General features: G+C 41.9%; 1 protein-coding gene across 2 annotated transcripts in view; it reads right to left on the reverse strand.

Moving 5' to 3' along the window:
• Positions 1-13,294, reverse strand: part of elapor1 (endosome-lysosome associated apoptosis and autophagy regulator 1) — a 109,632-nt gene that overhangs the window by 25,947 nt on the left and 70,391 nt on the right. For both annotated transcript variants that reach the window (XM_073030504.1, XM_073030503.1), the window contains exons 10-12: positions 7,214-7,342; positions 5,380-5,470; positions 1,754-1,859 (exon numbers count right to left, since the gene is read on the reverse strand). In XM_073030504.1, the coding sequence (XP_072886605.1) occupies positions 1,754-1,859; positions 5,380-5,470; positions 7,214-7,342 (326 nt within the window). The remainder of the gene's footprint in view (positions 1-1,753; positions 1,860-5,379; positions 5,471-7,213; positions 7,343-13,294) is intronic.

Here is a 13,294-nt window from a genome sequence, read left to right on the forward strand (position 1 = left end):
AGATAGATTCCATCTTGGCTTCATGAAGAGATGAATAAGTATTACGATTATGCATAATATGAACTTAGTTCTGTGTGTAGTGACTCTTTTTGTAGGGAATTAAGAATCAGGGCAATAGTTTCAAAATGAGACATCAAGTATTTAAGAGAAAAGAGGAGGAATTCTATTATCAGAAGGTCATGAATCTTTGGAAATCTGCAACCCGGAGTCGAGTCAAAGATTGAAACATTGACACTGCGTTGAGGGTTATGTTACCAGACTAATAATCCAGATGCCTGGACAAAAATTCTAGACACAAATTTCAAATCCCATCAAGAAATTTGAGCTAGGAATTTATATTCAGTTAATAATCTGGAATTTTGGAAAATTAACAGTCAGAATCCTACGATGGCTATGTTGCTGGATGTCAGTTGTTTAAGCCCCAGGAGCCCAATCATCCCTCACATTCGACGGCATTACCATTGCACTGTCTCCTATCATCAGCATCTTGGAGGTCACCATTAACTAGAAGTTCAGCTGGAGCAGCACAGAGTTGCTACAACAGCAAGTCAGAGGCTTGGTTTTCTGTGGGGGTGGGGGGGGGGGCAACTCACTTCCTGACAGGGGCACAAGAAAGGAGTGCAACAGATTACGTTTTAGTTGCCTGATCAGTGCGGCTCCCACATAACCCCCAACACCATCTGAGAGAAAGCTGCCCATCAACCATCCCAAACATTCATCCCACCACCAGTTTGAAGTGGCTGCGGTGCAGTGTGTGCCGTTCACAAAATGAGCTGGAGGAATTCACCCAAGCTACTGACGGCTCTTCTCAAACCCGCCATCGCTATCATAAAGTAGAGCAAGTGCAACGGGCGAACAGGAACACCGTGACCTGCAGGCTCCCTCCATGTCACTCCCTAGCCTGACTTGTAATTGGAATGGTTTATTGTTGTCTCGCGCTGAGGTACAGTGAGAAGCTTGTTCATTTGGGTAAATCCATGACACAATACACTGAGGTAGTACAGGGTAAAACAATGACAGAATGCAGAACCAATATCATGGCCACAGAAGTGGACAATAAGGTGCATGAACATAACGAAGTAAACTGTGAGGCTGAGTATCTATCTTATCGTACTATGGAATTATTCAGTAGTCTTCTAACACCGAAGCATACGCTGTTTTTGAGCCTGGTTGTACCTGCTTTCAGGCTTTGTGTCTCCCGATGGGAGAGTGGAAAAGAGAGAAATGTCCAGGTAGGCGTGGTCATCGCTTCTGCTGGTTGCTTTAGTGAGGCAGTGAATAGACAGAGTCGACAGAGAGGAGGCTGAGCTGAGCTGTGCCCACAACTCTCTGCAGTTTCCTGCTGTCACGGGCAGAGCAGTTGCCATATAAACCAGAGTACATCCAGATAGGATGCTGAGGTAAGATATCACCCGCCCTTCACTACTATCACTTTACTTCTAAATTCTGGAACTTTCTATCCAGTGTCTCTGAGAGAGCAGTCAATTTCCCCTAGTTCAAATCCTGATCTGCATTGATCATGGCATCAGATTAAAAATGGCAGAAAAGCTTCAGCAGAACAAAGCTGTCTCCATCCATACAGGGACCGTTTACTATTACCCACGTAATGTAGGGGGAGCCTCATTCTGTATTTAACCCTGATACTCAACAGCGTACCAGCAGAGCACTGGAACAACTATGATTTTCATCCCTCACCAAATGTTACGTGAGGCTCGAACCATGTCAACATAAAAATTAACGTAGCAAAACTTACCACCAGGAAACGTAACTCACAGTCTGCTGAACACACCATCTCAAAGACGAATGTGATACGAGCAACTTCCGGGTTGTCATCATTTACTATTACTGACTGTGGTGGCCTGGGCAACAAACAATATACAGAAATGAAGAGGGTGCATGTTTCAAAATATGCAGTTCAATGTTGTTTTAATTATAAAGGAGATAGATACTTCAAGGTACAAAAACAAAATATTGTGGATAGTGGAAACCTGAAATAAAATCGTAGATGCAAGAAATATTATGTAAGTACAGGAAAGTCTAGTTAAACCTGCTCACAGATTAGGCCACAACTGAGCATTGCATCAACCCAGGCCACAAATGAGTAATGAAGGTTCCAGGGAGGTTTGGGAAATTATTTACTGGAATGGTTCCAGGGAAGAAAGATTTCAGCTGTAAAATCAGACTGCAGAAGCTTCAATTATTCTCCATTGAGCAAGCAAAGGATGTTGAGAAAAGGTTGGCAGATGGTCTGCGAGATATATTCATTTTGAAGAAAAGGAAGCTATTTCCATTAGCTGATGAGTCATGGACTGGGAAGCACACTAAGGAGCTAGAGAGGAAATTTATTTAAGAGCTGAATTTAGTCATAACCTGAAACTCACTGCTTGAAGTCATGGAGGTATTGAAATCATTTAAAGTTTTGAATTTGAATTGGATAGACAATTGAAAGAGAATAATTTGCATATCCATCCATTTAGGACTGTCTGGATTGTTCTACCTGGAGCCGGTGTAAAACTGATGCTTCAATTTGCTTTTTTTGTTGTAACAAAGCTACAATTCAGCAACACTGAATTTCACAGTTTTCTGGTGCATTTTTAACACGTGCTCCAAATAGTGCCAATATCCAAACAAACTCTTAGTCAAGAATGTGATAGAAGTGGTGCTTTGGTGATTTGCGACCAGAAGCATGGGCTAAATAAGACATGCATGGTTCCTGATGGGATTGGGATCAAATATGATTTAGTATAGTGAACTTCACCTTTATTGCATTACTGCAGTAATCCTGTTGTTCTTCACCCAGATCGCCCACCACCCGCTTTGCTCTCACCGTGCCTCAGACCCAGGTATGCATTATGTTCTTTCTCTGTCATCAGCTGTGAAATCTGATAGCTAGATTGCTCACTCTGCAACACACAATGATAAGGGCACCACACTTCCAAGCTGTTGTAATATAGAAAATGCCCCTGACGGATATAAGCCAAGGAATCTCATTTTTGGATTCGGGATCAAGGAGAGCTAATTTTATGGTGGTTTAGTGGATCCTAAGTTGACATTAAAGTGGAGAGGAGAGCAGGTAACTTGTGAGATAGCGAGGTCATTTCACCACTTACCCAGGGCATCTGTCTACTCCCAAGGACCCCAGGCTCCCAATGTCATCTTGAATGCTCCTTCTGCACTGAGAATAGGCACAGGCCAATGGGAGGGAGGAGAAGAGAGATTGGGCAGAGTGGGAGGGATCCTTGGTTATGTTGGTTGCTTTCCCAAGGTGAAGAAGAGCCAGAGTCAATGTTGGGGGTGGGTGGTGGGAGGCTAGTTCTTGTGATGGACCGGGCTGTGTACACAACTTTGAAGCTTCTTGCGGTCTTGGGCAAAGCAGTTACCATAGCAAACTGTGTTGCATCCACATAGGATGCTTTCTGTGGTGCATTTGTGAAAATTGTTGAGAGTCATCAGGGACATGAGAACATCCTTGAATATTTTCCTCTGTTCACAGTGATAATTGCCTTGGAAACCAAAGCCTATAAATACATAGTTAATCAAAGTCATTCAAGTGGGATGTGGTGTCTCTGAAGCCTCAATGGTAAATTCCTCTTCCCTACTTGGCCAGTCATTGCCCCAACAGTAGCCTTTTCAAAGATTCAAAGTGCATTTATTATCAAAGAATGTATAAATTACACAACCTTGAGATTTGTTTGCTTACAGGCAGTTGCAAAGCAAGTAACCCAAAAGAACCCAATTAGGAAAAACAAGACCAACCCCCAGCACCCACAGAGAAAGAGAGGAAAAAACAATCAAAGCAAATCATGCAAACAGTAGAAACAAGCAACAACAACAGCATTCAGAACCAAACTGAGCCCTTAGATCCAAATCTCTGGAACAGCTCAGAGTAGGCCCAAAGCTTCAAGTGGCCACAAAGTTTGCAGACACGAAACGCACCACCCGGGGGCAGTCTCACAGACTTAAGTGTCACATAGAGAGGAGTACCCAGACGATCTGGGCTGGCTTTTAAAACTGGCTTAAACCTCGCACTAGGACTCGCTGCAGTGAATCACTCCGGGCCTAGAATGCACAACCCAGTGATTCACTTTGGATGTAGACTTCGCTGTCGGTGAAGCCATTCTTGACCTCTCTGAATTGGCTCGGGGCTAAGAGCGATCCAACCTCACCCGACTCTCAACACCCTGCATTTCCGGTCTATCTGGGCTGGCGTTTAGATTGTCTGAACAGCGTATTGTACCTCGCATTATGACCCAGGCCAGTAACTTTGCCAGTAATATTACCACTCAGCCACCCACTAAGTACTTCAGTAGCTAAATGCTGTAAAAGGCATCTCTCCCTACCCCCATTCCATTAGTTGAAGTTAACAGTGGAATGAACTTCAACAGCCTGCTATGAGCTCAGAAGCAACTCTCTCAAGTTCCCCCAAGGTACAAATGCAACATTACACAGTAATGTACTCCTCCTTGTAGTCTAACAAAGGCTGTAGGCCACACCTAAAAACTCTCAATTTCTGCCAACAAGGAAGAAAACTTGAATCACAACATTAGTGATTTAATCTGGCATGTGTCTGACACCAGGTGAAAGCTAAATGCCCCATAGTGAATAATGCACGCTTGTGGTCCAATTTCTCAACAGATAAAATTTCACCGGGAAATGATCACCAACACTAGCAAACATGGAGAAAATTGCTTTTAAGTCTATTGATCCAATTTCTCTCGCAACCTTACAGTATAAATTAATCTTTTCATTGCTACAGCAGTTCTTTGGCTAAGAATCCTTGACCTTTTGTACCTGCCACTAATGCTCTTTTATTAGACCTAAACAAGAAATCTAGTATGGAGTGGACACCAAGGGAGGATTTTTGGGAGAATTCAAACACACTATGCACATAAATTAAGCAGCATGGCTTAGTGTCTGCTGGAGACATCCGTAATGTATTTAGGAAATGGCATTTAATTAGGAGTGCACATATCCTGGTGAAGAAATCAAAAGGGAGCACAATTAAATTGGACACGTCTTTATAATATTAGTTACTAGCTCATATTAAAGGAATACTCCTCATTGTTTCATGGCATAAAAGGATGGTCCATTAAGACAATGGCGGCTGCAATCACATTCATTTTCTGGTATAACATGTCCATCAGTTGCCAGTGGATTCTCTTACTAGAAGTGAATTACAGTAACATATTAGCCTACTAACTGGCAGGTCTCTGGGGTGTAGGCCGAACACACAGAGCACTCTGGGAAACCATGCACCACAGAGAAAATGTACACACGCTACAAAGACAGTACTAGATTTTAGGAACAGAAAATAGGACACTGGAGCTGCTGCTTCATGAAGTCCATACGCCGTATATTTAATATAAAGATCTATCTTACCTAAATCCAAGAACTGTCATTGTCAGTGTCAGATAATTATTGTCAGCTCCTGCTACTGTACTATGTACATGGTCACCAGCAACCTCCCACCCTGAAACAAAGGGTAATTTTTTTTAAAGAACGATTCTCAGAGCAAACAATTGACATCACAAACAAGAAAAAATCTGCAGATACTGGAAACCCAAGCAACACCCATAAAATGCCAGAGAAACTCAGCAGGCCGGGCAGCATCCGTGGAAAAGAGTTTAGTCGATGCTTCAGGCTGAGACCCTTCATCAAAACTGAAGAAGGGTCTCGGCCCGAAAGGGCGACTGTTTACTCTTTTCCATAGATGCTGCCTGGCCTGCTGAGTTCCTCCAGCATATTGTGTGTGTGTGTGTGTGTGTTGCTTGAACAATTGACATACTAGTTTTTACATTTTCTTTCATACCAGTGCCTTCCTCCATCGTAAATTTGAGTTAAATTCCCAAAAACGTATAATCATTATAGCATCACTGACATCCCTCTCTTCAATTTCAACATGTGGAGCAGAGCAATAACTCATTAACTTCCATCATTCTTTCGTTTTCTACGGAGAGTAGCAGGTGCCCAATACGGGCTGCCAAGGGTAAGTGATGGAAGTAGATATGATAGTGGTGTTTTAGAAGCTGTTATATAGATACATAAATATGCAGGGATGGAGGGATATTGATCTTGCACAAGCAGCGGAGATTTAGTTTAATTCAGCATAATGTCCACTGCAGAGGTCACTGGTTGAAGTGCCAGTTCCTGCGTTGCATTGTTCTCTGTTCTATGCTCCATTATGTCCTTCGACGCTTCTCTGCTGTGGAGAGATGGTGCAGTGTGAGGGAGAGGGAATGAAAAAAATAGATACAGTCAGTACGCAAGATGATGCCCCTGGATTAGAAGGATGGAGCCAAATACCTTTCACTTGCTTGAATTTAAATCCTGCTCAAGTATTTTGGAGGATAAATATATACCCTGTTGTATACGTTACATGCATCATGGAAATAATATGTGCACATTGAACCTATCTTTGCAATCAAAGAAGTCTGTATCCACGGTGGCTCAGTATACTTCACAGTACCAGGGACTTAGGTTCAATTCCCAAAGCTGCCTGTAAGGAGTTCGTGTATTCTCCCTGTGACTGCATGGATTTCCTCCAGGTGCTCCGGTTTCCTTGCACAGTCCAAAGACATACCATAACTGGTCATTGCAAATTGTCCTGTGAATAGCTTAAGATGAAATTGGAGGATTGCTGGGCACCGCAGCTTATAGGGTTGAAAGGGCCTATTCTGTGCTGTATCTCAATAAAATAAATACGTCTACATCCAGAGACAGCAGGAATGCAGGGGGACAAAAACAGGTACAATGAACACAATAAGGCGTCATGCACCAAGTCCAGTAGTGGGACCGCGTGCTGATGGTGGGAGCGAGAGTTAGGAAGAAATTTTAAAGGACAGCGATGCATAGGAGGATCAATGTATCAGAAAATAAGGCTGTTCCCTGTTAAACTGCAGAGATGTTGGTCTGAATTGTCACAGTCAGGTTTACAGAAAATATGTTTTGCCTACCTTTTGATATCTACATATGCAAGTCCAATTAACACAATGAATTAGTGCATCACTTGCAAAGACAGTATAGTACTGCTGCCTCAAAACAACCAATTTCACTTCATATGGTAGTAATAATAAATCTGATTCTTATTCTGAACATACAGTGTAGGATCAGCACTATTAAGTACTACTAGGTTTTGGCTATATTCCTTCATCTATTTGCTTAATGACTGGAAATGCTAATTTATTATTTCATATACCATACTAATTATGCTTACCGCTCACTACTCCACAGTCTTCATTAATCCCACTGAAACAGGAGCTGTTCATATTTTTTGGCAAAGAATTCCACCACTTGTATTCAAAGCCCAGCATTGGTTCAGTTCCAACAGCACACTTTGTACAAGCTGAACAAAAACAAATGCAAGTACGTTATCTAATATTTGTTAGACTATATTTCAGTGCTGTACCCTGCCAAGCGTTATCCACCATACAATGATCTCTAATCATGTTTACCTTCCATTTCTGAGGAACAATTGACTTGTGTGGTTTCTAAGACTTGATACCAGCAATGATAGAGAGGTTAAAAGCATCATGAAGGGAGTGTTCTGACATCCATACCCTGAAACTGAGTGGAGTGTCCACGAATGTAGCCTTCCTCACGATACTACAAGTACCATCGGCATTTACAGGCTGCACTAAAGGTCTCTAAACCATGCACATGCTCAGATCTCTATACGTTATAGGCTTTGACGGGAACAAGCATGAATCATGACTGTCATTGCATGAGAATGCATAAACACCTCAATAGCTCATCGGACTCTTCTAAGGGTTGGGTGTTTTTCTTCTTGCTACCTCATCTTGAAAAAATAAATCTCCACATAGTGTGTGGTGATGTATACTGTACATACTTCGAAAATAAATTTACTTTGAACTTTGTGCACACCCCAATTCATCAACAATGTAAGATCAGGTCAAGCCAAGTTTAGTGTTATTTAACTATATATTCACATATTGCCAAGCGAGACAATGTTTCTCTGAACCAGGGTGTAACGCACAGTAGTACACATAACGCCCATATAACAAACAATAACTTATGAAAATAAGGACAAAATCTGTGGATGTATTACGCATAAATAAACTGGTGGTGTAGTGGCATCAGCACTGGACTCTGAGGCGGATAGTCGAGTTCAGATCCGGCCGGGCTGCAGTGTGGAAGAAAGGCCTGCAATCTACTTCCACAACTTGCCAATGAAAACCCTGTGGACAACTACACTATCCCTAGGGTCGCCATGAGTTGATGATGACTCGACGGCACTCGGCAACAACAAACAAATAAAAGTGCATAAGTTAAAATACTGTAAGGAACAGATTAAGCAGTGACACTTTGAATGTGATGCGGCAGGGAGTTCAGAAGCCTAAAGGCCTGAGGGTAAATACTAACTCAAATCTCTGACTATTAATATCACTGGCCTCAACATCGGACTATACGGTGTTAGGAGGAATCTTTTAAATCCATCCAAAGATGTTGCTACTCAGAATTGCCTCCAGGAAACACAAGAATTCGGCTTGTATTAATATCTTCGTTCATTTGAAAACTATATAGATAAGTTACATCTTTCTTGAGCCTTCATCTTTAATATATTTTGATAACATTTATTCAGAAGCGAATGAAAATTCAGCAAGTGCTCAGGTCATCATTTAAAAAGTAAATTGGAGCACCCGATCAAGCCCTTTAGCCTGATCCAAGACTTAACATCACTATCCTATTCTAACTCTTTAGCTCCAAGAATAAAACCTATTTATTGAGCTTCCACAGTCCCATTGGTTAGGAACTCCCAAAGAATCACATCTTACTGAGTGAAGCTATTTGTCCCAACTTCACCCAAGGTGGCCAATCACTTGCCATGACACTGTGCTCCCTTGGCATCAGTTAAAACCAATTTTGTGGCTTATGTCAGAACACATGGGTTCAAACCACGTTCAAGACTTGGCTCAGAAATTAAGACAGGTAGTCTAAGCAAAACTACGTTGTCAGAAAGGGCACATTTGAAGGAGATGTCAGTGTGCAATCTGCCTGCTCTCTCGGGTGATTGAAAAGAACTGCAAGAGCAGTTTAAAAGAAGGGTAAAGCTGTTATCTGGCTAGTTATACATCAACCATCAGTTTATGCTGATTATCTGGGCCATAATGACTGCGTGGAAGATTACTGCCATATCTCATGCTGCCATATCCAGTGTCTTCTAACCCTGAGGAAACAAAATACATTAAACAAATGCAAATCATTCCTTTTTTCCAGGATTTTAGTTTTATTCATTATTTAGGATGTACATGTTGCTAGCAAGGTCTGCACTTAATACCCAGACTTAATTTCCTTTGAGATGATTGACATGAGCCACCGTATCGAACCACTGCAGTTTTTATGGTTATTAAAGCTTGTTCCACCTGTAGATCTGCTGATGGATTTGCATCTTAAAGTGTTGTTCTCAATGATACGCTTGAACAAACACTGTTCTGTGTTATTTTCATGTATCACTGACAATTAAAACACTCCATCTAACTCCATCCCTAAGTGATGACAAAATAGCTTATATTTTTCTGCTGTCACTGGTCGTGCAGAAAAACAAAAGTGATGTAAAATGTGTTTCTCATTATTTATCTAAATCTAATGCTTAATAATGCCAAGGTGATTGGCAAAACGCTACAACAGATGTAAGGAATATATTTTCAGGCCACTCATCACCAAAACTCATCAGCATTTAACCAATGAAATGAGGAAGTACAGGACTTGAAGGGAAAAGAAAATTGCTTGAAAAGGTGGAAATAGGGCAGGATTCGGTAGGTTCAAGAGAGATGTGGTGGGTACGATTTTCACTCAGAGAGTCAAAGATGCCTGGAATGTGCTGGCTGCTATGGTGGCACAGGGGAATGCATTAGAGGCTTTTAAGAAACATTTGGATAGGCACATGGATGGAAGGATATGGACACGATGTAGGCAGGAGGGATTAGTGTTTGTTTTTTTTAATTTGCTTTCTAGCTGGTTCAGTACAACATTGTGGGCCGAATGGCCTGTTCCTGTGCTGTATTTTTCTATGTTCTAGATTGGCATATCAAAACAGCTTGCTGTGTGTGGTGACCTCCATTAAGCTGTCGTAATGATAAGAAAGAAAATGTGGATCAAAGGTGGTGACAAATCAGCATATAGGAGGGAGATTGAAATCTGCCTGAGTGGTGCCACAACAACAATATCACACTCAATGTCAGCAAGAACAAAAAGGAAACCGGAAGTCCATGAGCCAGACTTCATCAGGTGATCAAGGGTAGAGAGCGTCAGCAACTTTAAATTTTTTGGCGTTAACATTTCAGAGGATCTGTCCTGGGTCCAGTACGTAAGCGCTGTTATGAAGAAAGCATAGCAGTGCCTCTACTTTCTTAGAAGTTTGTGAAGATTCGGCATATCATTTGAAAGTTTGACAAACTTCTATGGATGCACGGTGGAGAGTATATTGACTTGTGTCACAGACTGCTACGGAAGCACCAATGCCGTTGAATGGAAAAGCCCTCAAAAAGTAGTGGACGTGGTCCTGTCCATCACAAGTAGAACCCTCCCCACCACTGAGTGCACCTACGCGGAGTGCTGTTACAGCAAAGCAGCATCTATCATCAAGGACCTCCACCATCCAGGCCATGCTCTCTTCTCCTTGCTGCCATCAGGAAGAGCGTGCAGGAACCTCAAAACCTATATGACTGGGTTCTGGATCAGTTATTACCCCTCAACCATCAGGTTCTTGAATCAGAACTTCACTCAGCTTCGCTCACCATCTGGTTGTAGATGGTGACATCTATGTGCTTTGATAATAAATTTACTTTGTACTTTGAAAATGTAGCCTCATGTATATGCAGGATATGCAAATAGACTCACTAATCAATCAGGATTGAATACACAGTTTTAGCATTGGTGTAATGCAAAAATAGTCAAATTTTGACTGGGGATTTTGGAATCAAAGTGTAATAAATGACAGCCCAGAAGTGTGTCTTGTTAACAGTTTGTTTGCTCCATGATAGCATGGAAGCCATGACATTAACCAATAGCCTACAGCAGAAAGATTCATTAGTGGCATCAAAGAAGTCTGTGTCACTACCCAACTTTTCTGTTATCTTCCTTGAGCCCAGACACTGGAGCTCAGCTTTAGAACTCGTTGGAAGCTCATCAACGCAACGTATGTTGAAGATTAGCTCCAGAATCAAAGTTAGCCTCAGAAGTCCAGCTGTATTAGGGAGACATCTATTGCATTTGTGCATTTCAGAGAGTGAGCTCCAAGACATACTTTCAGTGAAGCATAGAAGAGGACCTTCCACTCAAAATTCACACAATGAAAACCCTTGACCAACCTGTCTGAGCTGTTCCCCAGTCCTTCTGATAATGAAAGGCTCATTCTGAGATCCTGGAAAAATATATATTACTTTTAGAACAGAGATGTGGAGGAACTTCTTGAGCCAGAAGGTAGTGAATTGGCGGAATTCATTACACAGATGGCTGTGAATGCTAAGTCATTGGGTATATTCAAAGTAGATGTTGATAGGTTCTTAGTAAGGATGTCTAAGGTTATAGAGAAAAAGCAGGAGAATGGGTTGAGAGGAGAAATAAATCGGCCTTGATTAATGGTAGAGCAGACTTGATGGGCCAAGTGGCACGATTCTGCTCTGACGTCTTATGTTCTGATGCCTACAGAGGAAAAGACATCCAAAGCCTCCTTGAATAAATCCAACATCCCCACTCCCCTGAATCCTGGGAATCTCAAATTAGGGGAACTTTTGGAGGGCAATGAGAACCTTGTCCATGCATCAGAGCTCTCTGATCTAGAGTAAGCAGTGAAAGAAATGCACCATCTCATAAACTACCCACCTCTTCATCCTCACATTGATACCTCCAGCCTCATCTGTGGGAGTCCGTAGTTTGCCTCATTGGCCTGATAAGCTAGCTCAGAACCCACAGAATCAGAAATAAAACCAAATGTTTAAGGAGAATGATGATGAGGTGGATGAAGATGGGGTAGGGGGAGGAGGGGGTTGGGGGAGGGGAGGAGGAGGAGGGGAGGGGAGGAGCAGGGGGAGGAGGAGCGTGGAAATGAGAAAGTTCTCAATATAGAAACTGTCCAAAACAGTTTCCACATTATCACGCAAACATGAGGAAATCTGCAGATGTTGGAAACTTTTTCTTCCAAGGCGTTCCGTCCGATGATACTCCCCCTTCTCTAGCCTTGTATCCCTTTTGCCAATCAACGTCCCAGCTCTTAGCTTCATCCCTCCCCCTCCGTCTTCTTCTATCATTTTGGGTCTCCCCCTCCCCCTCTCAAATCTCTTACTATCTCTTTTTTCCATTACTCCCGACGAAGGGTCTCAACCCGAAACGTTGACTGTACTTCTTCCTATTGATGATGCCTGGCCTGCTGTGTTCCACCAGCATTTTGTGTGTGCTGTCCACATTATCACAATGATTTCACTTCCACAGCACTTCACTTCCAAAGTAAAGTGCTTAGAAAGGCCCTGAGGTGATGAACGATATGATTCAGTCTTTACTCATCAAAAAGATTCTAATAAGCACAGCGTTCATGACTCACAGTGCCCAGGTGTTCCATTGAACTTGTGAAAACTCCTTAAATTGACTTTTGTGAGTAACAGACTCAATCCAATACATCACATTATTCCCACCAATAATAGTATCTACAGGAGTTGCTGCCTAAAAGCGGCAACATTTATTATCAAAGACCTCCACCATTTCGGCCATGCTATCTTCTCATGGTTACAATCATGTAGAAAGAAAGTCTTAAACTGTAACGTTCAAGATCAGCTAATATGCCATCTTCTCACCAGGCAGAAAATATAGAAGCCCCAAGTCTCACACTGCAAAGTTCAAGAAAATTTATTTCCCTTTAACCGTTGAACAACTGGAACAATCCTAATTGCTGGAGTTTAACAACACTACAACCACTTTCATCACTTCCTTTACAATAGACATCATTTATGATTTTCTTGAAAATGTTACTTGCACTCAGTAGCTGTTTTATTAAGTACACATGTACACTTGTTCTAATCAGCCAATCATGTGGCAGTAACTCAATGCATAAAAGCATGCAGACCCGGTCAAGAGGTTCAGTTGTCGTACAGACCAAATATCAGAATGGGGAAGAAATGTGATCTAAACGATTTTGACTGGGGAATGATGGTTGGTGTCAGAAGAGGTGGTTTAAGTATCTCAGAAATTGCTAATTTCCTTGGATGTTCATGTACAACAGTCCCCAGTTTATAGAAAATAAGAGGGAAAAAAAAAGGAGCAGCAGTTCTGTGGGTGAATATGC

Source organism: Hemitrygon akajei, chromosome 27 (genome assembly GCF_048418815.1).
Source record: "Hemitrygon akajei chromosome 27, sHemAka1.3, whole genome shotgun sequence".
NCBI classification, from domain to species: Eukaryota; Metazoa; Chordata; class Chondrichthyes; order Myliobatiformes; family Dasyatidae; genus Hemitrygon; species Hemitrygon akajei.